The sequence below is a fragment of the Phaethon lepturus genome, unplaced genomic scaffold, assembly GCF_000687285.1.
Source record: "Phaethon lepturus isolate BGI_N335 unplaced genomic scaffold, ASM68728v1 scaffold7239, whole genome shotgun sequence".
NCBI lineage: Eukaryota > Metazoa > Chordata > Aves > Phaethontiformes > Phaethontidae > Phaethon > Phaethon lepturus.
The window spans coordinates 1-25,512 of record NW_010562667.1 but is presented as its reverse complement, the minus strand read 5'-3'; the positions used below and the strand labels follow the sequence as shown (position 1 = coordinate 25,512).

Genomic DNA, 25,512 nt, shown 5'->3' with positions numbered 1-25,512 from the left:
ACCTTGTCAGGCAAACCCTGTATATTCTTGCATCTGGGAGCCACTGGGCTGGGAGAAATGCTCTTGCTGACAAACTTCTTGGTTGGTTGTCAGGTGCCAATGTGTTTACAGCTGTTTCACGCTCAAAGCTGAGTGGGCTGCAACAAACTGTTCCTCTTTATCTGTCTTTGAATATCTAAGATAATTCAGACTGATTTGGAGATGCTGTCACTGAGATTCAAGAGAGAAAACCACTCTGACATGTTACCCTGAGAATGCTGCACTGACCACTACCTTTTGTCTGCTTGCCAGGGTAAATTCATTCGTATTCATTTTGGTACCTCTGGAAAATTGGCTTCTGGTGACATTGAGACATGTGAGTAAATGAGGTGGGCTTACTGTTTTACTATAAAGCAGCTTGAAAAATTTATATGTGCATACATGTTACAGACTTGCTGGAAAAGTCAAGAGTCACCTTCCAGCTGAAAGCTGAGAGAAGCTACCACATCTTCTACCAGATCCTCTCCAATAAGAAGCCTGAACTGCTTGGTAAGGACAGCCATCACCTGGTGACATTTTCCAGTAAAGTCAATATGGGAAACTTTTCCCTAAATATGCCAGCTCAGTGATGGAGGGTCCAGTGGCACCTGCTGGCCTAGCGCCATGTGTCACAAGCACCCAGCTTCCCCTTTTGGCAGGTGCCTTGAGAGCACTGAAGCTTTGATCATGTGCTTGTCATCCGCATTCCAGCATCGATGATGGTTGGGTTACCAAAGCTGCACTTTTGTCTCTGTAAACAGTGTTACACTAGGGGTTACTCCACCTCCAATTTATCTTCCCTGGGTAAGTTCTAATGCAAACTGAGTGCAGGTGAGGTGCGGCGGTGGCTGATTTACTCTGCCTTGCACCTTCCTGTTCTTGCTAGTATGGAAAGTCAAGTTTACATGAGCCAGATCCTATGAACAATCTTCAATACAAAGGTGAGAAATTCCCTGGGTGCAGGATGGCCTGATACCCTGATCTACAAACCATCTATCTGAACTCTTCATCATATGGGCAAAAGTTCTTCCCCGTTTCCAGTAGAGCCCCTCCAGCCTTTTCCCCCTTTTCCCACTGCCATGGCATACCCTAACCATGCCTTGCATCTGTCCAAAACCCTTTTGCCACACACTCAACTATTGCATTCATCTTCACTCCACTCTGCCCATCCCTCCCAGCTATCCACAGAACATTTCCCAAGGTGGAGCTCTTACTCCCGTCCTCCCACTATGTGCCCTCCTGACCTTAACCACCTCCTTCTTCCCTTCCCAGAGAGACTGCTGTGTGCCAGGGGACTGCACGTCTGCACAAGGAAACAGACATATTTATCTTCAGTGTATGGAGGGCTTCCTCTCCTGCATGCTGCATAACCCTACTGCAGATCTGCACACCTTCACTTCTGCTCTTACTCTGCCATAGGATTCAGGACTGAAAATGAGTTGTGAATTTTGGCCTCAATTAGATGGTGATAAACACACATGTTTGTATTACTTATGTGCACCAGCACACAACCCCAGATAGGATATTAGGAAAAATTTCTTGGCTGAAAGAGTGGTCGAGCACTGGAACAGACTGCCCAGGGAAGTGGTGGAGTCACCGTCATTGGAAGTGTTCAAAAAACGTGTAGACTTAGGCACATGGTTTAGTGGGCATGGTGGTGTTGGGTTGATGGTTGGACTTAATGATCTTGGAGGTCTTTTCTAACCTTAATGATTCTATGATTCCATGTGTGAGGATAAGCACATATGAGTCTTACCTAAAAGTATCTTTCTTAAAAGCTGTTTCTTTGGATGGCCCTTGCTGAATGTTCAGCAAGTGCTGAACAGAACCTGCCAGTGCTGAATGTTCCGCTCCCAGTTCACAGCATATTAAACTGGTAGGACTGAGAACCTGCCTGGGACTTTCTTTTCATCCAGTGGAAGGCAGATGAATGGCTTTACTCTGTCTTTCTTGTCTCTTAATAGAAAACCAAGAGTTTGGGAATGCAGAGAGAAAAAGAGCCTGTGAAACCTTGAGCTGTTGTTCCAGTTTCGCTGCCAGGATCTGGTGCTTACTCCTTTGTTTGCCTTTCAGAGATGCTCCTCATCACAACCAACCCATATGACTACCCCTTCATCAGCCAAGGGGAGATTTCTGTGGCCAGCATTGATGACCAGGAGGAGCTTGTTGCCACAGATGTGAGTACATTTAGCAAGGAGAGAGAGTGTCACTTTTACCATCACCACTGTTATAATCAGCTGATCTATCCGATGTGCAGGCAGCCATTGACATTTTGGGCTTCAGCCCCGATGAGAGAATGGGGATTTACAAGCTGACAGGGGCAATCCTTCACCATGGTAACATGAAGTTCAAGCAGAAACCACGTGAGGAGCAGGCAGAGCCAGATGGCACGGAAGGTAATACCTTAATGGCTTGGAGAGACGTATTTTCAACTGTTTCTATATCATTTTTCACTAGAAATGCAAAGAGTCTTCCAGGAAAGAAGCAGTTGTTCCTTGATGAACATAAAAAGGAGGTTCAACCTTCAACTTACTGCCTTCTGTAGAGCCACTTTCTGCATCCACTTTATTCCCGATGACTCTGCTGAAAGACCTTGTGCCTGGGACATGTTAGTGTAGTGTTCGCCAGTTTCTGGTAACACATCCAGACTTGTTCTGCTTGGGTGACATTGTGGAGAAGTGGCTCAAAGGGAAAACACTCTGTTTTCCCATCACCAATGCACTCACTGATTTTACCATACCTATTGGGGCTGCTGTAGCTACTCAATCATGAGGACCAGCCCTACAAGGCTGTTTGGAAAGGTAAATGAGAACATTGGTAAGCTTTGTGGGTAAGGTAAAGCTAACCAGTTTGCCAGGTTTCAGAATGAGCTCTGGCTGGCTCCAATGCATTCTGTCAGTCCCAGCTAAGAAGACTTTCAGCTTTTTGTTTTGTTTTGTAGAGGCTGACAAAGCAGCATACCTGATGGGCATGAACTCCGCAGACTTGCTGAAAGCTTTGTGCTATCCCCGGGTGAAAGTGGGAAATGAATATGTCATGAAGGGCCAAACAGTGGATCAGGTGAGTGTCAGGGAGCAGCAGGTACTGTCCTCTCCCTAAGAGACAGGAATGGGTGCAGGTCACAGCTGAGGGTGGTCAGGACCATTAAGGCCTATTAGTGTGCTTTGTGGGCTGACAGTATCTGCATGGTGGAGGGGCATTTTATTCTGGTGATGCACTAGCAGTGCCCTGACACAGCTGTGTGAACCATCTCCGTGCAGGTGCACCAGGCAGTGAATGCGATTTCCAAGTCAGTCTATGAAAAACTCTTCTTGTGGATGGTGATGCGCATCAACCAACAACTGGATACGAAGCTACCGAGACAGCACTTTATTGGGATCTTAGATATTGCTGGCTTTGAAATTTTTGAGGTTTGGTTTTACATAGCACTCTCAGACTTCTGGCTGTCTTTAAATGCTTTTTTCCTTTTGTTTGACTTTTCTAACCTTTCCTCCTCCTCGCCCTCAAGAACAGGGCAAATCTCCCTGAAGCTGCTTCTGCCTTTGTAGATCCATTACTCACTTTGTGAGAGGAAAGAAACGGCAGAAGCATAGCCATGAAGCTGCTGCCTCCCTCCTCACAGAATCTGTGTTTAATGACATTAGAGTCACCCAAAAACAACACCAATGCAGGCTACATCAACCATGTGCTCCACAGCACAACTTTTCTCTAGGCCTGGACCACTCATGATATATCTTTTGTGCTATTATTCAAACCCTTCAGGGATAGTCTGGCTGACCTTGCCTTGAGAACTCTACAAAATAAATTGATTAGAGTCAATTCAACAATATAAACACATTTACTCAAATATTAGTTCAACAGCTTTGAGCAGTTGTGCATCAACTTCACCAACGAGAAACTGCAACAGTTCTTCAACCACCACATGTTCGTGCTGGAGCAGGAAGAGTACAAGAAGGAAGGAATTGAATGGGAGTTCATTGACTTTGGGATGGACTTGGCTGCCTGCATTGAGCTTATAGAAAAGGTGAGTTTTCTAATCACACAAATCAGATCTGGAGAGGGTTCTTGAGAATGTTTGTACTGAGTTCCTTCAGTACAGTCTCTGTGAAGCTTCCAGGTCTCCTTACCTCTTCCCTTCCTTTAAACATAACCCTTTTGATTAATTATCCACTGACTGCAAATGTATTCTGTCTTCTAAAAAGATTTTGCTTTTATTTCTCTGTTCTGTCTTTCTTTCTTCCACATAATTATAAATTGTCATTTCAATTGTCATATTTACCCCTGTTGTCTTCTATCTTTGCATATTGGTTCCTCCTCAGGTTTTCCTTTCAGTTAAATTCAAATGTTAGAAAGCCTCATCTCTGCTTGCTTTTTGCTCCTTCTGGATAAGGAGAAGTCACTGTTCTAGGAAGTTACTGCACAGTTTTTGCTCGGCTTGCTTTGTTTCCCAGACAACGTCTGCATAGTTCAAAACCCTATTTACAAAAATCTGGTGCTTTTGAATATCTTCCCAGCTGTTCACAAAAAATCTTACTTACCTGCTCCTCCTAAGCTAATTCTCTATAAAATACCTCCAATACTTTAATTTTAGCATTTCTTTCACTCCATATTATTATGACTTGAATGAATCCCTTTTGAAAACCTTTTTTCTATTCAGCCTATGGGCATCTTCTCCATCCTGGAAGAGGAGTGCATGTTCCCCAAGGCAACTGACACCTCTTTCAAGAACAAGCTCTATGACCAGCATCTGGGCAAATCCAGCAATTTCCAGAAGCCTAAGCCTGGCAAAGGCAAGGCTGAGGCCCACTTCTCTTTGGTGCACTACGCTGGCACGGTGGACTACAACATCTCTGGCTGGCTTGAGAAGAACAAAGACCCCCTGAACGAAACTGTTGTGGGCCTGTATCAGAAATCATCTATGAAAATTCTATGCAATCTTTATGCCACCTTTCCTTCCGTAGATGAAGGTAAGGTCAGAGGATTATGTATGTTTTCTGTTTTGTTTTTCCAACTGTAGCAATCGCCTGACTTGAATCAGTGTTGAGCATTCATGCTCTATGTTATTATAATGCTGTCAAAGGGATCTGCAGCAGTACCTCAGTTGGACTGTCATCTCATTTTCCAGCTGAAGGTGGTGGTATTAAGAAGAAAGGAACCAAGAAAAAGGGCTCTTCCTTCCAAACGGTCTCTGTACTCTTTCGGGTAGGTGTGTTCTCTGGCACAGCATGGGTCAGCTGCAGAAGACACCAAGAAGGCAGTCCTGTCACTAGTTCACCATTCCCACTTTCTCTGTTGCCATATGATACTGTGGAAAGTTACCTTTGGGATCTAGTAAAGATTAATTTGAATTCTGCTTTGCTGATGAGGTCCAATAGGATGATGGTGGAGAAGGGAAGTCAAGTGCTTTGATCAGGTTGCACAGTTTCAAGACAGCCCGAAGACTGTTTCGGCTTTGACCTTTGGTGCTAACAGCATCATTCCCTTATTTGGCTGTAATTGGCTTCTTCCAGGATGTGTCTCTCTGAGTACAGGGCGTTGTGTGGCAACCAGTGCCTTGCAGTCAGCGTGAGCAACACAAACTACATTTTGCAGCCCCTTGATGCTGCTGTGACACATCTATGTTCTGGGGCCAGGAACAGGCTCAGCCCTTCCTGGCAGGGTGAGGAGTGCAGCATCCACCTGGCTGTGATGTGGACCATACTCAGATAATGTTATTACTGGATGGGATGATTAAAGAAATGCAATGGTAACAAAAACTATCCTGCAGAGCAGATGACTTCTGATGTCATAGACAAACATGGATTTTGTGGCTCAATTCTCTTTTATTTATGCATAACTAATATAGCAAAGTAATAAAAACAACAAATCAACCCATTCATTCATTTCATCAACAGTTCATTTGATCAAGAAAGACCATTATTGATATCCCAGAATATCATTCATTTCTTTCCATCCTCATCCTGTTTAACAGCTCTTATGATTAACTTCTAACAACTAAGGACACGTTTCCATTTTAAGACAGGAGGAAAGTTTATCAATTGTATTGTAGCTATTTACTTTTCTGATGCCTATACAGGATTGTAGAATATTCACTAGAAGAGTAAGGAAAAACTTCTGAATTTTTATTTTTCATTAGGGTCAAATCGTATTGAGAATATTTGCATTATGTCTTGAAGTAATATAGAGATTGCGAATGATCTCTTTTTTACAGGAAAATCTAAATAAGCTCATGTCCAACTTGCGAACAACTCATCCTCATTTTGTGCGTTGTATCATTCCCAATGAAACAAAGACTCCAGGTAATGCATAAAACATAGATTAGAAATTGGCAGAATGACCAATTGACCAATGCCAGAAAAATCAATATATCCCCATGTTGCTCTGTTGTAGGCCTGATGGATCACAAGCTTGTTCTGCACCAGCTGAGATGTAACGGTGTTCTGGAAGGCATTCGAATCTGCAGGAAAGGATTTCCTAACAAGATATTATATGGGGATTTTAAACAAAGGTGTGTAATAACTTTCTTGAGTTTGCATCGAGCCAAATTCATTTGAGACAAGAGTCTTTCTAAACAAGTCAATGATATAGTTCTTAGGAAAAGACTATTTTAATGTATAACAACTGTGGAAAGTATGAAGACATACCTAATAGCAGGGTCTGTGTGGGCAATGCCCACCCAAATGTCATCCTGAATACTGTATGCCAAAACCTATCTTCACTTCATTCATGTTCATCTGAATATTTGGGCATTCTTTGCTTAAATTCTCAAATTTGACACAAGCACGTTTCAGCAAAAATATGGAGGGTGGTCTCTACCATGTCCTATATTTAACTGCTATCTAGTAGTAGTTTGAAGAGTGTTGTTTAAATAATTCTAATTAGAATGGTTTTACTGAGAGGAAGTTGTGTTAAACCTGATACCACTTTTTTATGAAATTACAAACCTGACTGGCAAATGTAGCTACATTAACAAAACAGACTTTTGCAGGACATCTAAATTAGTTCCATGTGGCACTCTGATTTTGTACAGGGCTAATGTTTCCACATGGTAACATTTCTATAGCACCTTAACTACAGTAATTTATAGATTAAAAAACCAAACAGCCAAACAATTTTAACTGAGGAACTGCCATGCAAATAAGACATTTATAAAGGGTTGCTAAATTTAGGGCAACCCATCTGGGTTCATCTGCTTCTTGTATTTGAACAAAGGCAAATGTAGGGTCAGACCTCTAACAACAAAGTACGTACCCCATGCTTACAGCACTGAACAAGGTATGCTGGACAGCAGGGACATTGAAAAGGGTGGCAGTGGCATTTTGGGCACTAACTGAAGACTTCCCAAGGCAGTGATGTGGGTGGGCAGATTTGTGTATGGGTAAACAGAGGCATGCTGAAAAGAATAGGGGGTGGAATAATCTCTCAACGTAGCATTAGGAAGTCCATTGCTAGATACTATGTCTAATTCTGTTTTACGTACTTCAGGAGGAATGCAAGAAGCTGGATACAGTTCATAAAAGAGCTACAGGATAAGTGTGAACTCAAGTGCAGTGAGAGAGTTAAACTATTTAACTCATGAAACTGTATGTTAACAGATCCTTTGGGTGTAGAGAACCTACAGGTGTAAAGATTTCTGAATATGCAGGAACCTGTCACCTAAGAGACAGACTCAAAGCAAAGGTCCAAGGGTGGGACCTGAAAAAGGATGTTGTCAAGGTAGAAGTGAAGTATACATTTCCTACAGTGAGGGTGAATAACTTACCTGGGACACTCCGAAGGTTTGAAGGCTTCAAATAAGATTGAAATTTCTTTTTTAAAAAATATGTACTAGATTAATCACAAGATGGGGGCCGCGTAAACAAGGCACTGTGGAAGGACTGTGTGTCTGTGTTTATACAGGAGTTCAGATTAGATAATTGCAGCAGTCCACCTATTCTTAAAATCCATTAATTTTTTGAATGTAAAGCTAACACAGTGAGCTGGCACCTAGATTTGTATAAACGACTGACACAGATGAGCAGAGTGTCTCAGGTCTGGAGAACAGACCGTGCAGTCTCAGTGAGGGCTGTAACACATGCTGGGAACCCACTGAACTGACCCGCTTCTTACTAGTTTGCTATTTAAGGCTGGAGGTGTGAGTCAGACTCAGCCTTCCTCTGCATCTTCAAAGTGACAGCTGTTCTTGTAGCATCCTCTGCACTAAAATGATACCGACACTAAGTTAAGCGTTTTTCCATTACTTTGTCAGATACCGCCTTCTGAATGCTGGTGTCATTCCAGAAGGACAGTTTATTGATAGCAAGAAGGCATGTGAAAAGTTGCTGTCTTCAATTGAGATAGATCATACTCAGTACAAATTTGGACACACTAAGGTAAACATTTGATTTTTCCACACAATGAGAAATCATTCATTGCACTAAAATATAAGCCCAGCAATGACTGATCTCTGTTCTTTGATTGCAGGTGTTCTTCAAGGCAGGTTTGCTAGGTGTCCTGGAAGAGATGCGAGATGATTGCTTAGGACAACTGATCATGCAGACACAGGCTTTATGCAGGGGATACCTCAGGAGACTTGAATTGAAAAGAATGTTATACCGAAAGTGTGTGTCTTCTGTGAGGTCTTGATTCTCAAAGATGTGCTTTTTTCACAGTACTGATGGATCGCTTTGATTTCAGGGAGTCCATCTTCTGCATTCAGTACAACATCCGTGCATTCATGAACGTTAAGCACTGGCCCTGGATGAAGTTGTACTTCAAGATAAAACCTCTCTTAAAAAGTGTGGAAACTGAGAAAGAAATGGCCACGATGAAGGAAGAGTTTCAGAGAATGAAAGAAGAACTAACTAAATCAGAAACCAAGAGGAAAGAACTGGAAGAAAAACTGGTGACTCTGGTGCAGGAGAAGAAGGACCTGCAGCTCCAAGTACAGACTGTACGTGATTTAAAACCATTTTTGGCTCCTCAGTTTACATCAATTTTGTCTGATTGTTCAGGAAAGGGCTGAGTGGAGATTCTTTTATTTCATGTTCCAATTGCATAATGAACAGGTGATTTCTGCAAGTGTCAGTTCCAATGTGTGACAATGAAACACATTTCTGTTTTCTCTAAAAAGGAAAATGAAAATTTAGCTGATGCTGAAGAAAGATGTGACCAGCTGATCAAAATAAAATTCCAGATGGAAGCAAGAATAAAGGAAGTAATGGAAAAACTGGAAGATGAAGAAGAGATAAATGCTGATCTGGCAGCCAGAAAGAGGAAACTGGAGGATGAATGCTCTGCGCTGAAGAAAGATATTGATGACCTTGAGTTAACATTGGCCAAGGCTGAAAAGGAAAAGCATGCCACAGAAAACAAGGTACTTTTAATTTCTGCTATTTGCATGTTTAATAATAGTTGCTCAGTCTATATATAGGATGTAAAGGTGTAGTCAACTTAAACAATAACATGATGTTGTATAAGGAAATCTATTGGCCTTGTGTTAAATTCGGTCACCTCTGTTGTGCAGGAAAACCAACTCATAAGCATACAAAAATGCATTAAAATCAAAATTCAGAATTGCTTTGGGACCTCAGATGGGCTGATACATAAGCAGAGAGGTTTATAGTTTGACCATATAACACAACTAATTAAGTCTCTTTGGTAGTCTAGCAATGAGTTTATTGCCTTTGTGTGATCACTAGCCTATATAAAAGCCAAAATTATTAGTGACCTTCAAGTATTTTTCCTTACAATAGGTTAAAAATTTAACTGAAGAAATGACAGGTTTGGATGAGACTGTTGTGAAGTTAGTCAAGGAGAAGAAGGCCCTGCAAGAATGCCACCAGCAGGCACTGGATGACCTGCAAATAGAGGAAGACAAAGTTAATACCCTCACCAAAGCCAGGATCAAGCTGGAGCAACAAGTGAACCATGTGAGCATGTTCAACACATGGAGAAGGGGCAGATTCTTCAGTTGTTCTGTCAGTAATCTTTATATATGTTTATGTCACAGGTTGAAGGATCTTTAGAAAAGGAAAGAAAAGTCTGTATGGATCTTGAACGAGCAAAGAGGAAGCTTGAGGGAGACTTGAAACTTGCCCAGGAAACCATAGTGGAGCTGGAGAATGATAAACAACATCTAGATCAGAAATTAAGGAAGTATGAGGAAAAAAAAAATCAGTGACAAATTTACTATTTGTTTTTAATTGGACATACTTTCTTTTTATTAAAACAACATTTCCTTCACAGGAAAGACTTTGAATTTAACCAGATGCAAAATAAAATTGAGGAACAGCAGAATTCAGTTATTCAATTGCAGAAGAAGATCAGAGAATTACAGGCAAGTGACTTTATGTAACTACTTCATCAATACTGTTCGCTTGTTTAAACTGTAGTAACATTAGTAATGCTTATCTACAGTTGGTCACAGATAAAATCTCTGACGCTGTCACAGTAATTATCTTGATACACTGTAGTATTTTTCTCCACACAACAGAAAGCTGTGATCTAAAGTTAGTATGATTGTAGTACTGTAGTTGGATTGATTGTAGTATTGTAGTTTGTAGTATGATTGTAGTTAGTATGATTAGTATGAGTTGATCCATAGGTCTTTTCCTGTTGGAAAATGTTTTGCCTTTGCCTACCATGGCAAAACATTAAAATTCAAGGGGACTTTGTTTTGCTTATAGTCTCCAAAACAATGTGCTTGATATTCTATGTCAGTTATACATTAACCTAAGCATTGAATTATCTGTTCCCTTATTAATTCCTGATTATATAGGCCTGTGTTGCAGAGCTAGAAGAGGAGACTATGAGTGAGAAAGCGATGCGGGCAAAAGCAGAGAAGCATTGTGACGAGCTGGCTAATGAACTTGAGGAAATCAGCCAAAGACTTGAAGAGGCTGGAGGAGCCACCACTGCTCAAACCGAACTTGACAAGAAGCGTGAGGCAGAATTTCAGAAGATGCGCCGTGACCTTGAAGAGGCCACGCTGCAGCACGAAGCCACGGCTGCCGCCCTGCGGAAGAAGCATGCGGACAGCACAGCTGAGCTTGGGGAGCAGATCGACAACCTGCAGCGAGTGAAGCAGAAGCTGGAGAAGGAGAAGAGTGAGCTGAAGATGGAGATTGCAGACTTGGCCAATAGTACAGAGACCGTTTCTAAGTCTAAGGTGTTTCTTTATAAATGAAATACTTGAATTGGCAATGGGAGTTTAATGTGATACAAACACGCATACACGGATTCCACTTACTCTCTTTCAGGCTAATCTGGAAAAAATGTACCGCACCCTGGAAGACCAGATGAGAGATATGAAAGCCAAATTTGAGGAAAACCAGAGAAATATGAATGAGATGGTGATACAAAAAGCCCAGCTCCAGACAGAGTCTGGTAAGGAAGGCACAAAGATCTGATGAGGGGGTATTTTTTCCCTTCAGTAGCAGAGAGACCCTGTAACATCAACCATGAGTGAGACCTAATTGTTCCCAAAGTGTGTATTCTACTTTCAGACTCATTGGTACAGGCACAGACATCATTAGAAATAAATGAAAGGAGATGAGTTCATGAGTGACACTAGGTAAATAATTCCCAGAATGCTGTGACATAGCTCGCTGATTCCATGCAGGGGGTCTAGGAATTTGGTGATTCATTCTATGAATTTGGGACATTCCCAAATTATTTGAGCAACCTGTTAGAACTGCACTTTCTTCTTCAAGAGTGCACATGTTCTCTGCGTGTACAGTATCTGTACCAATACCTGCCAAATCAGCCCAAGGCCACTGGCAAACACCAGCATCAACAACGGGTTGTATAACTGGGACCATATCCGAGAGGATGGTAGCTGCCATATGCAAAGACTACAGGATTATACATAGCACCTGATGAAAACAGGAACCCCTTAGGGTCTTTCTGACCAAGCATTGGTCCATCAGTGTGATCCTCTGCTTCTGACCAAAGAACTGGGGTTGGCCTTCGGGTGTTACTCCTACTAGGGAGATGTGGGTGAAGTGTCTGTGTGAGTGAACTGTGAAGAAATATGTGAATGTGCTGTGTTCGAAGTTGCCTGGCATTAATAATAACAGCTTAAGTCTAATAACTATAGCAACTTAATTAATAAAAGATGTTCAAATAAATACTGGTTGTGATCTGTGACTCCCTCATCTCCATCCTTTATAAGGGAAAAGGGAATTGACAATGCCTTTTGATGGAGAATATCACGTGGGAACACACAGACCATAACCAAATTCTTTCTTCTTTTCTTCTGAGTGATCTTTTTGAAGTGATCATGCTTGCAAGGTGATTCTATAAATCTGACCGGTTTGTTGTAATTTCGTTATGCAATGAATAATTCCTCAAGAGGAACCTTAGAATGAAATTGAAAGCTTAAGAAAAATCTCAAATGGCTCAGGAAAAGTCTGAAAAAGATGATACTGAAGGGCTACAAGAAGACCCAAGAATTCTAGAGATGACAGCATGGGCTATAAGCACCTCTCCAAAAATGAGAGAGGTGTTCAGCCCACAGGAGAGACAGTGATGTAGAATAAATGTTTTCCAGTTATTGTAAAGCTTATGGAATGAAACTTTAGGATACAACTCTTGTATCACAGAATCGATTAGGGGAAGCTGCTAAAGCATTTTGTGTCAGCTGAGCTAGTTTGATGGTGTAAAATCATACTTCTTCAATATGAAAACTGTGTTTTAGAAGAAAAAATTAAGCAAATTTTCTAAAGCAAATTTGTTTTTAGAAAAGAAATATCATCTAATGGCTCAAAAATATACTAAGGGATACAACTGGAATTAAAGAGTCAGGTGAATTTAGAAAAAGAAAGAAAAACAACAGAAGCATTTTGAAGGATTAAAATATACTGTGCAATGCCTCAGAGCAAGGGAGAGCTCCAAAGGGAACTGATCATAAAAAGTGTGAAACTAAAATTAGATGCTTGCAAAAAGCAGATCAAGATGCAAAAATAAAAAAACCTGCTGATCTTCAGGAAGTGATGGAAAATTATAACAGGAGTCAGGAGAAAACACTTATTGGGATAATACATATGAATGGAAAAAAGAAGAGGAGGTGGTAATAGCAGCATATACAATGACTATTACCACTGTCCCATGACAAAGAGGTACTGCAGATTAAACTAGTCTTGTTACACTGAAAGAAATGACACCAGAATATGTGAGACAGATAGCTGCAGATCTTGGGCGACTGGAAGGAAGAACAGTTGTGGGCTGGACTTCTACAATCTGCTTCAAACATTTAATAGAATAGGAATGAGACAGGTAAACTAAATAGCCTTTGTGCTACCTCAGCTCTTAGCTAGCACTAAAGGATGGCCTCCTTGATGCCTGCCTTAAGTCAAATTGCCAACAGGCAAAAATGGCATTGGCAGCACTAACATTAATCCCTAAATTAGGAGACGATGGGGAGTCGCTCAGATATGGGCAGGAGAAAATAACATGTGCCAGTCACCCAGTCCTGATGGAGCACAGGTAGCTCTGGTCCTCTGGCAGCAGTGATGAATCAAGTTCCTTGTAGCACCGGGTGCCCAAACTATATATTGTGCTATATATTGCAAATGCCTGTGTGGAAAAAAGTAGGGAAACCTACCTTGAGCTGGTAAGAATATTACTAAATGTTATGAAGGGGGTTTAGGAGAAAAGGAAGAAAATGGAAAAAGGTGAAAGTTCCCTATGCAGGCCAAGTAACCCAGCAGATGAACAGCAGAGAAGAGGAAGTTTCCAGAGCAGACAAATAGAGAAAGAAGAGGTCAAGTAAACATTGATAACAGGCGTAAGAAAGAAGAAGAAATTACTAAACCTGTGCAATGCGTAGAGAGTATTAAAGTGTTTAATAGAAGATATGGTAAAATGGAATAGGAAAAAGACACCAAATAAGCTAGAAAGAGTGATACAACTTGAAGAGAAACATCTAGACCTAGAGACAGGTTTGCCAATTTCCCTAATGTTCTTTTACAAAAGGATTTCAGTATAGAAGAAATTTAGGTGTAACAAACAAGAAAGGAAAGAGAAAGGAATGTTTGAAAACTGTAGAGAAACTAAGTGCTATGCACTGAAGTAGTTCAAACTGAGACAATAGTGGCTTAAGCATGTGTATATAGAAGTCTGAATGAAGAGTAAAACACATGATTAAAGCAGAATAAGAGTAATGTTGAAGGAGATGATAGAACAGATAAGTGTTGGAGGAGACATATCTGTCTCATAATTTCATTACTAAGCCCTGCATTAATAATGAAATCATCTAAGAGTAAAGATGACATGGAAAAAAATATATGCAATGAGAACAGTAAAATAAGAATGGTAAAAGTACATACCTAGAGGTAACAACTGACAAAAACATCCTTGTGTGATTCCACTTGTCTGTTACTGATTATTATTTGTATATGAATGTTTTCAGGTTGATTAAACTGGACATTATGAAACTTCTCTTGTCACAGGTGAATTAAGCCGTCAACTTGAAGAGAAAGAAACCGTAACATTGCAACTGTCCAGAAGCAAGCAGGCAATTACACAGCAAATAGAAGAACTTAAAAGGCAGCTAGAGGAAGAGATCAAGGTAGTGCTATCTACCGAGCACATGCTAAGGCTTCAAAATGTATCAGACCCTCAGTTTGTTTAAAAAACACTTTGGGAAGCTTGTAGGTATTGTTGCCTACAGTCTAACACAATAAAATTGCTACTGGGCAGAATGTGTACAGTGAACACTGTGTTTAAGTGCTTTGCTAAGGAGGTCTCTGACACATTAAAAGTGGTTTCATGTTTGGTTAATTTGTTTGCATGTTTTTTAACTTTAAAGCCATGGTCAATGTGATTTCTTGCTTCTATAGGGAAGAAAAGCTACAGCATATGCCAAGGTGAGAGCACCAGTCTTGGTCTTTTCTGGTGGTAGATTTGCAAAAAGTTGTTCAACACTTATAAACATCTGTCCCTTTGTCTTCTGCCCAAGCTGCAGTGACCATATTTTCAGTTTGCAAGGTCATGGGGTCACCTGCTCATCATAGCTAACATAACTACATGATATTATGGGTAATTTTTAGGCCAAGAACACCCTGGCCCACGCCTTGCAGTCTGCTCGCCATGACTGTGACTTGCTCCGGGAACAATACGAGGAGGAGCAGGAAGCCAAGGGGGAGCTGCTGCGTGCCCTGTCCAAGGCCAACAGCGAAGTGGCCCAGTGGAGAACCAAATACGAGATGGAAGCTATTCAGCGCACGGAGGAGCTGGAGGAGGCCAAGTACATGATAGATAGGATGAACTGTCCAGACATTAATGTACATTGTGCAGAACACAGACCTACTTTTATTAGCCTGACCTAAATTATTTTATTGGCATATACACTTAATTAAAAAAATTATTTCTGATATTGTACTCACTAAATTATGTACATAATACACGCAGTTTTTGAATAATATGCTTTTTTAATTTATATTCCTTAAGGAAAAAACTCTCTCAGCGTCTCCAGGAAGCAGGGCAGCAGGTGGAGACTGTGAATTCAAAGTGTGCCTCCTTGGAGAAGATGAAGTTGAAGTTGCAGGGAGAGGTGGAGGATCTGACAGTGGACATAGAGAGAGCAAACACATTGGCAGCTGCCCTTGACAAGAAACAGCAGAACTTTGATAAGGTGATAAGTGAGCACAGTATCTTTTAAGTCCAGCCTTCCTAGAAGGCCAGATTAATACTCCCTATTTAAGTCAATACTGAAATCAAGTTGAGTCTAACAGTTATAAGCTCCTCTACAGCATGGCAATAGGAATTCGTCCTGTTTTCAGAGACTGAGGTATTTGTCTAGTACAGAAAATAAACACACACACAAAAAAACATTTTCAGTACTAGCAGAGAATGAAATATGATGTCTTTCAGGTCGTGGCAGAATGGAAGGGAAAGTATGAGGAGAGCCAGCTGGAGCGGGAAGCTCTCTGTAAAGAATCGCGCACGCTGAACGCAGAGCTTTTCAAAGTGAAAAATGCTTATGAGGAAACCTTAGATCAGCTTGAAACCATCAAACGGGAAAACAAGACTCTCAGGCGTAAGTGTTTGCCTCTGGTTTCTCATTAGCTGTTCACAGCCCTACCATGAGGCATGCTCTACAAGCGTGAATCCTAAGTTACAGGACTCTGTCATTACTATTCTCTCCATTTTAATGGAGAATATAAATGTCTCACCAAAAAGGTGTCGAGCAAGCTTGTAAAGTGACTAACCTAATAAATGTCTTGGCTTTCCATTATCTGCTGCAAAGATGTAAGATCAAGGGCATTTAGGTACCACTCCCAGTGGTGCCCTCAAGAGGCTGTACAGCTTGTGAGAGTGAATTTTATAGATGCACTGTGAACATATAATGACAAGACCTATAGTGTCACCCTGATGGCCTACCCAGAGACATAAACACATGCAGGTATCTTCCAGGTTTTGCAGGTGAGGTGGGCTATGGAACCACACCTGTGATTATGTCATCCTGCATGAGTTGGCTGTATCTGGTTTTGTCTGTACATACATATATATATATACAACTGTGTACACATGTATATATGTGTATACGTATGTATATATGCAGGTATACAAAAGAGGTGTTGAACACAAGTCACAAAGCATGGAGTTCAGCTTCTCTGGCTGCCACAGGCTGATGTCATTCTTATCTCTCAGAGGAAATAACTGATGTGGCCGAAAAAATTACTGAAAATGGCAACATGATCAGAGACCTTGAGAAAGCCAAAAAGCAAGCTGAAGTAGAAAAATCTGAGCTGCGGTTAGCTCTGGAAGAGGCAGAGGTGAGTGCTGGAAAAAGTAGAGAGCAGTCTGAATAGCTTTCTGTTCTCTCTCCTGGGCAGTGGCTGTGTGCAAGGTTGATTGCCACAAACTTCAGGAGTTTGTATGAAGTCACTGAGTAACAACACGATGATTAATGTTCTCTGAAATGTTACTTTGTGAGTTTTTTTCCCTTTTTCTTTTAAAGGCATCCCTTGAGCATGAAGAGGTCAAAATCCTTGGTGTCAACCGAGAACTGACTGAGATTAAATCAGAAATCAACAGAAAGATTGCCGAGAAAGATGAGGAGATCAGTCAGTTAAAAAAGAACCATCAAAGGACTGTGGAGACAATGCAGGGTGTTTTGGATGCTGAGATCAAGAGCAGAAGTGAATCCTTAAGGCTGAAGAAGAAGATGGAGGGAGACCTGAATGAAATGGAGATCCAGCTGAGCCACGCCAACCACCAGGCTGCTGAGGCACAGAAACACCTGCACAGCATCCAGGGAGTCCTCAAGGTCTTGGTTTACCTTTCTGGTTGATTTATTTTTAAGCGCAGTATCTGAGAAATTCATTAGGACAAAACTGGCTTTTCATATTTAGGACATGCAGCTGCACTTGGATGATGCTCTCAGGACACAGAAGGACCTGAAGGAGCAGGTGGCCATGGTGGAGCGCAGAGCAAATCTGCTGCAGGCAGAAGTTGAGGAGCTACGGGCAGCCCTGGAGCAGTCGGAGCGGTCGAGGAAAGTGGCTGAGCAGGAGCTCCTGGATGCCACTGAACATGTGCAGCTCCTCCATACCCAGGTATTTTGCTTTGCTAAGACAGACATGTTTTTTGGGTGCAGAAATTCACAGAGTAAGAATAAATAGTAATAGTAATGATCTTTATGCGTGAGAGACCATAGACAGACACTCAAAGCTTCTCTTTTTCTTCTTCATAGAACACCAGCCTTTTCAATACAAAAAAGAAGCTTGAAACTGATATGGCACAAATCCAAACTGAGATGGAAGATATTACTAATGAAGCAAAAAATGCTGAAGAGCGAGCAAAGAAGGCAATCACAGATGTGAGGATGTTACTGTGTTTTTCTCTTTGAATTTTCAGGGCTTCACAACAGCATTGCTGCTGGAAGTTAATGTAAATACTCTTGTCACAAGTTGGACAAAGAACCATTCTGTGGGCCAGATTGCAGAGCCTACGTGTCAGAGGAGGGTTAGAACAACAGGGAACTTGTCCTGCTGACAGACGAGTTATTGGGGCTGTTGTCATTATAATGAACTAAACCCACATTTAGTCAGTCTGAAACAAATAAATTTCTCCAATGCTGCATGAAAATATAAACCACAAAAAAATCATGCAGTATTGTAACCAACAAAGTGTCTAATATATTTAAATATTTTTGTTTTCAAAATATTATTTAAGAACTTTTAAAATGAGAATTGTGAATTTCGATTCAAAATTTGTGGTATATGCTCCTGCACAAGGCCAGTGAAGCTCAGCCAGGCAAGAGGGCTGGTGTATCTTGGGACTCAACCTGCCAGTGATTTTTGATTCATAGGGTCATAACAAAATCTTAACACTTAAAAACATTATTTGGAATTAAAATAGAAAGAAAACTTCTCCACTTGCTCATGAAAATGAAAAAAAGATTGCATAATTTGTATTCTGCTTATAAATAAGTAATAAATACAGAAATAAATAATAAAACAGAAATAGAGCATTGCAATGAATTATGCACACACACACACTCACATTTGTGTATGTATATATATATATATATAAAATTTCTAATGGCATTATTTCATTTGCACATTTTTCAATTTAGACCTTTTCAGGTATGTTGCTGCCAAAGCAATTTGTTGAATTTTACATTATCTGTAAGTAATGTCACTCAATTTTCTACCAAACTGCTTAATTTGATTGTGTAGGAACCAAATGTTTGAGAGCAAAATATATTCTAGTTTTGTCTTCAATAACTCAGATAGTTTTAAGCTACTTTCTGCCTTGTAACACTAGCCATCCAGGCTTTTGTGGCAATAATAGGGAACGCACTAAGGCACAGCACGCAGACTCCACCACACTCCATGTGCGTTACGCAGAGAAGCCTTTCAGCTGTGCCATGCTCTGCTCCCAAGCTTTTCTGTGGCTCCTGCTCTACCCCTCAGCACCTGGGTGTCAATGAAGGTCACAATAATGACCATACAGGGGGACAGAGCATTTACCCTTTCTGTCATTCCAAACTCCGCGTGTGCAGCAAGGCAGATTTTTTCCAATCCTTTTTTCTGCTATTTCCTATCGTGTTTCTGCCACTATCATGTCACAGAAAAAAATGAAGAGGAAATGCGGTAGCAGGAATTTTTTTGGAATCAGGCATAGATCCTCAGATGATGCACAGCGTGCACTGTTTGTTCACATTCTTCCAGTTTCTTGTGTTATCTCCCTTCCAAGGCAGCCATGATGGCAGAAGAGCTGAAGAAAGAGCAGGACACCAGCACCCACCTGGAGAGAATGAAGAAGAACCTAGACCAGACAGTGAAGAACCTGCAGCACCGTCTGGATGAGGCTGAGCAGTTGGCGCTGAAGGGAGGCAAGAAACAACTCTTGAAGATGGAGTCCAGGGTGGGTACCAGCACTGAACATGAGTGTCAGATACCTTTTTTCTGAGAGTCCTGTGTGAGGGCTCAAGCCAATTGTTGATTGATTCACCAGATCCAAGAGTTAGAAGCTGAGCTAGAAGAAGAACATAAGCAATCGGCAGAGGCTATGAAAAACATCCGCAAATATGAACGGCGTGTCAAAGAGCTTACTTTCCAGGTGGGTATAAATAGAAAGCAATTCTCCTGATGTTTTGTCTCCCACAGATGTATAATTGAACATTCCCTTTCCACAGAATGAAGAACACAGGAAGAACATGATGAGGTTACAAGACCTGGTAGATAAACTGCAGACGAAAATCAAATCATACAAAAGACAAGCTGAGGAAGCTGTGAGTCACTAAACTGAAGCAAATACTTGTTTACTATTTTCTAGGACTGTCAGTTTAACACTTTTAGTTTCTTTGTTTTGCCATTTCAGGATGAACAAGCCAATACTAATCTGTCCAAATTCAGAAAAGCACAGCATAAGCTAGAAGAGGCTGAGGAAAGGGCAGATATTGCTGAGAGTCAAGTAAACAAGCTCAGAGCTAAAACTCAAGAAGTCCCTTCTACAAAGGTAAGCCTTTATTGCAAGAGGCAAGTGTGCAGTTTGTAGCGTTTGCTCAAGCAAGTCAAGCAGTGCCTTGCTGATGGGTATAGCCATCATTCAGAGAGGACAGTTCTAGAAAGAAGGGCCTTTGAAGAAAGGCTGAGAGAGTTGGGGTTGTTCAGCCTGGAGCAGAGAAGGCTCCAAGGAGACTTTATTCTGGCCTTTCATTATATCAAGGGGGCTTATAAGAAAGACAGAGAAAGACTTTTTACCAGGCCCTGTAGTGACAGGAAAAGGCACAATGGTTTTAAACTGAAAAATGGCAGTTTTAAGCTGGACATAGGAAAGAAATATTTTACAATGAGAGTGGTGAGACACTGGAACAGGTTGCCCAGAGGAGTTGTGGATACCCCATCTTTGGAAGTGTTCAAGATCAGGTTGGATGGAACTTTGGTCGACATGATCTAGTGAAAGGTGCCCCTGTCCATGACAGGGGTTTTGGACTAGATGATCTTTGAAGGTCCCTTCCAGCCCAAACCATTCTGTGATTCTATGACTCTTGCATGTCAGGCTCTGGTGCTAAGCATAAGCCTTCTGACTAGTTTCATCACATTTTTTTCAGATTTGAGAAACTGCCACATAAAGTGGAAGTAATGAGCGCCAATCTAACTCTGAACATTCCTAAAACAACCTTCCTCTGAGCATTAGGCAGAATTAACGTTCTGGTTGAGAAATATGCCATGACGCTCTGTCCTTTGCTGAGCTTCCTGGGCAGTTGTCTATCTCCAACCCAAGACTTGGTACAAGCTCTAGAGCCTATTTTTCCTAGTGTGATCTGAGCAGGTGTAACACCTTTTGACTGCACTAGTCTAGCTCAGTTTATGGTTGGAGGTAAAATACCCTTAGTCCATGTTTTGGAAAAATTACTAGTGTCTAGAACATGTATGCAAGAAATGGAGAACCTCGGCTCCAGGCTGCCTTCTGCTTACCCACAGCATCCTCTTACTCATACAGCATTTTAACTCTAGAAGAGACGCTATGGAGAACATGCTTTCTCCTGAAGGCTCTAGCGTGAGACTCAATAGACAATGTTGGTTCTGCCAGAAGTTGGTGTGCAACTTTCAGTGAGTCACTCAATGCTATATTCCAGTAAAAGGCCTTGGCTCCTCAGTGCTTGTCAGTGCAAGTGCTATATCTTGCAAATACCCCAGGGGAAACACTTGGAAGGCTGAGTCCCAGGTTCCTGAGCCAAGTCTCTAGACATGAGATTACCTTATAGAGGAAATGCTGAATCTCTAATTGAATTCAAAGCCCAGACAGGGTCAAGATTTCAGTTACCTTCTATTGGGTATCCCCAGGTAAAGGCAGGTTGAACGTGCTGACTATGGGCAACTCTTTCTGCAATAGGCTATATTTTTAGATCCTACTTTGAGGTGCATGATACTGTACAGTATAAACAGAATCTGGGCACCTGGCATGAGTTCTGGATTCTGCTCTGGAAGGCCTAAAGATTAAGCACTGTAATGCCAAAAATTTTAGTAGATCCAATGGATCAATACATCCTTTTACTTCTTTCGATGCTTTATATTCACTTTGGAAATGCTGGGATACTCCTTATCCCAGAGGGTGGTGGTGTGGTTTGTTTAAGCACTGCAGCAGTAAAGTAGTACTTCAGAAAAGCCAACAGATATGTTTCTCCATTTCAACCCATCAGTTTGACAGCATGACATTTGATGATGTGTGGTCTTGAGGGTTACAGACACTGCTACGTTGACCTGGCCTCCACTTGTACTTCCTAGCTGGATGGTGCATTGAGGTAGATGATTTTAGGGACCAAAAGTCTCATCTTGACATGTGTGAACTAAACAAAGCCTCTCCTTTTCAGGTGATGTTAGGAAGTGAAAAATGAGTTTCCTCTGGGATAACCAGAACTTACAGAAAATATCTTTCCAGCTGTGGATTTGAAATAGCTAGAGCTACACTGGTAGGAAGTATTCTTCCATTGGCTTATGGACATAAGCATTTTCTGTCATTCTGCTGCTGTACCAGTGTTAATAAAGTAGATATCTGCAACTTCAGATGCTCCAAATGTTGATGTTCAGATGAGAGTCATATTCTTTCTAAGTTAAGCATAGTCAAAACTGTGGGTTCAAGTCTGATTGCTGCTATGATCATGTTTGAGCAATTTTGTCCAGACTTAAAATCTAGGTGTTTGACAGACTTCCTCCATACCTTCTGCTCGAAAGCAGATATCCTGACCTTGTTAAATGAAGCTAAGGATAAACTACTGTATGAGCAGATGTGGTATGTGAAACATGCAATGGGAACAACATTACAGCATTCATGCTTAGTTTCACTGCTGTATCGCTGCACGGGAGAACAAGACTGGTCCAGCCTGTGAGCTACAGCCATCTGCATGGATTAAAAATCAAGTATTTCTCATCTGCTTGTAGTCAAACTGCACTTCAGAAAGTTGTCCCACTTCTGAGCTATGCAGTGTTACAGCTCTGAGCAGATGAGAACTTGAACTTAGGTGTCTCACATACTTGTTACATTGGAAATAGTTATCAAATGGTCTGTAATGTTAGCAGCAAAATCTGAGTAGCTGCTGGAAGCTTATCTCACCAGTGGTACCGGGCACCATAATTCTGCTTGGTGTTTCCCAAAGAGAAATGAGTGTTCAGCTACTTTGTGGTGTATGTGTGGTATAGTTGAAACTGCAGGATCTTGGGCAGTGAGAAAGCCTGGATATTTTGGCACTGGTGAAGACTGCTGAGGAGACATACCTGGCAGCACAGTAAGGGCTAGAGAGTGAATGGCATACCTTTGTGCAGACATCCCAGTGCTCTGAGAAGATGAATTTGTGCACAGCACTAGGTGCTGGGTCAAATAAGATGCTGACACTGCTGGAAAGTTCCAGCTGACCTCTTCATGTCTGCGTGCCTAAGAAAGGTATATCCAAATGGATCTCACCTTACCTGGCTCCAGGACACAGCCATACCAGCACCCAGGAAGCAGTCTGGCCTGCTTCTGCTGTCAGTAACAAGGATGGGAGAGGAGAAACCCAAGATGTTCTGTCACTCCTGTCTGAAAAAGAGATGGGCGTCACCTCTTTCTCAGTTTTCTACTGCAAAGAAGTTAATAAAACCAACAATACTTGTCCCTCCCATGATACCTTTGAAGGTTTCACCATGGCTCCCTACTAGACCCCCAATTTTTTCTATTCCTTCTCATCCAGTGCACTCATGCTCCTTGGCAAAGAGTCAGGATGGCCCTACCATCATGGTCAATGTCTCTGCCTAATCCTTGCTGGTCCAACATTACCTATGTATGGGCTGCTCCTGCTGGATGGCAGACCCGTTTGTTCCATTACCACAAAATAATCATAAGCCTTAATCACTTGGTTGCCACCACACCAGGTCAACAATTCACTCATTTGTAGCACTGCACTGTACCCCTTTGCACTGAGATCATACGTGCCAGACACATCTGGCCCACCTGACCTGGGATTCATACTTCAGTGTGCAGAAAAGGAGGTAGAGCTGTGCTATAGATGGGACCCACTGCTGAACACAGCCTTGTCCAAATGAACAGTCCCCTGTTGCAGCCCATTAGTACATCACTTCCTTGCATCAGATAGATAGTCTGGAGATTCACATCCCTAGATCAGGCTGCATGAGCTACAAATGGTTTCTCAGTTTGAGAGCAAAAACTTTGAGAGTTCAGTGCCACAGGTACCAGCTAGGAACCACTACAGAAACTAAGGTGGTGTGGCATGGCTCCCCAGGTTGGCAAAGACATTGTCATGCCTGCAGAGCACAGCAAAGCCAACTGACAAAGCAGTCCATCATTGCTCGGATTCTAAGAGATCAAAGGCCTCTAACATTTCTCTATTTTCCACTTATCACGGAACGGTTGAAGGTGGAAGGGATCTCTGGAGCTCATTTGGTCCAACCCCCACCTCCCCCATCACTCTCCCCTGGTCCCCAGTAGAAACACAATGTACACACACTTTAAAAAGTGTCTGGTTGTTCATTCATTCTAGCAAAAGCTGATGGCAATGAATTTTCTAGCACAGATGTTTCTCTTGTTACTGATAGTTCTCCCTGCTGCTTGGGCCCTTCTGTTATTCACAAGCACAAGCTCAGTTTGAGTTCTTTAGCCTACTCTCTAGTTGAGAATTCTATCATGTCATGGTCACTAAGCTCAAGACAGCCTCTGACCACCACATGTCCCACCAGTCCTTCTCTATTCATAAACAGCATGTCAAGCGGGGCACCTCCCCTGGTAGATGAAGTAAGGAGAGGGGTCAGCAAAACCACCACCATGGACTTCCGGAGGGCAGACTTTGGCCTGTTCAGGTCACTGGTTGAAAGAGTCCCTTGGGAGACCATCCTGAAGGGCAAAGGGGTCCAGGAAGGTTGGACATTCTTCAAGAAGGAAATCTTAAAGGTGCAGGAGCAGGGGGTCCCCATGTGTCTAAGAAGAGCTGGCAGGGAAGACGACTGGCTTGGCTGAACAGGGAGCTTTTGCTGGGACTCAGGAGAAAAAGGAGAGTTTACCAGCTTTGGAAGAAGGGGCAGGCAACTCAAGAAGAGTACAGGGATCTCATTAGGTCATGCAGAGAGAAAATTAGAAAGGCAAAAGCCCAGCTAGAACTTGATTGAGTTCTGGCCATGGTCGTAAGGGATAATAAAAAATGTTTTTCCAAATATATTAACAACAAAAAGAGAGCCAAGTAGAATCTCCTTCCTTGACTAGATGCAGTGGGGAACATTGTCACTAAGGATGAGGAAAAGGCTGAGGTACTTAATGCCTTCTTTGCTTCAGTCTTTAATAACCAGACCAGGTATCCGCAGGGTATTCAGCCTCCTGAGCTGGAAGACAGGGATGGAGAGCACAATAATCCCCCCATAATCCAGGAAGAAGCAGTTAACAAACTGCTATGCCACCTGGACACCCACAAATCTATGGGCCAGATGAGATCCACCCAAGAGTACCGAGGGAGCTGGCGGAAGAGCTTGCCAAGACACTCTCCATCATTTATCAGCAGTTTTGGTTAACAGGGGAGCTCCCAGACAACTGGAGGCTTGCCAGTGTGATGCCCATCTACAGGAAGGGCCAGAAGGAGAATCTGGGGAACTACAGCCTGATGTCAGTACCTGGGAAGATTATGGAGCAGTTCATCTTGAGCGCGCTCAAAGGGCATGTGCAGGACAACCAAGGAATCAGGTCCAGCCAGCATGGGTTCATGAAAGGCAGGTACTGCTTGACCAACCTGATCTCCTTCTATGACCTGGTGACTCACCTAGTGGATGAGGGAAAGGCCACCGATGTTTTCTACCTGGACTTTAGTAAAGCCTTTGACACTATCTCCCGGAGAAGCTGGTTGCTCGTGGCTTAGACAGGTGTACTCTTCGCTGGGTAAAGAACTGGCTGGACAGCCAAGCCCAGAGAGGGAGTTAAATCCAGCTGTTGACCAGTCACAAGCGGTGTCCCCCAGGGCTCTGTTGTGGGGCCAGTCTCATTTAATATCCTTATCAATAATCTGGATGAGGGGATCGAGTG

At 42.1% G+C, this 25,512-nt stretch overlaps 1 protein-coding gene across 1 annotated transcript; it reads left to right on the top strand.

Annotated features, from left to right (window-relative positions):
* Positions 1 to 291: 291 nt before the first annotated feature.
* LOC104616310 (myosin-3-like) lies at positions 292 to 19,971 on the top strand (the record flags this gene model as incomplete). The annotated part of the gene is made up of 32 exons (XM_010294345.1): positions 292 to 355; positions 430 to 528; positions 2,092 to 2,195; positions 2,276 to 2,414; positions 2,960 to 3,078; positions 3,279 to 3,428; positions 3,872 to 4,042; positions 4,676 to 4,985; positions 5,144 to 5,220; positions 6,230 to 6,317; positions 6,409 to 6,526; positions 8,267 to 8,390; positions 8,482 to 8,618; positions 8,695 to 8,950; positions 9,131 to 9,373; positions 9,753 to 9,929; positions 10,010 to 10,155; positions 10,246 to 10,336; positions 10,778 to 11,167; positions 11,259 to 11,385; positions 14,451 to 14,569; positions 15,051 to 15,247; positions 15,451 to 15,634; positions 15,874 to 16,039; positions 16,654 to 16,778; positions 16,964 to 17,272; positions 17,358 to 17,561; positions 17,699 to 17,824; positions 19,207 to 19,377; positions 19,468 to 19,572; positions 19,649 to 19,744; positions 19,834 to 19,971. Coding segments are annotated over 32 exons (5,070 nt in total), but the record flags the coding sequence as incomplete, so codon positions are not given.
* Between the last annotated feature and the right edge of the window lie 5,541 nt (positions 19,972 to 25,512).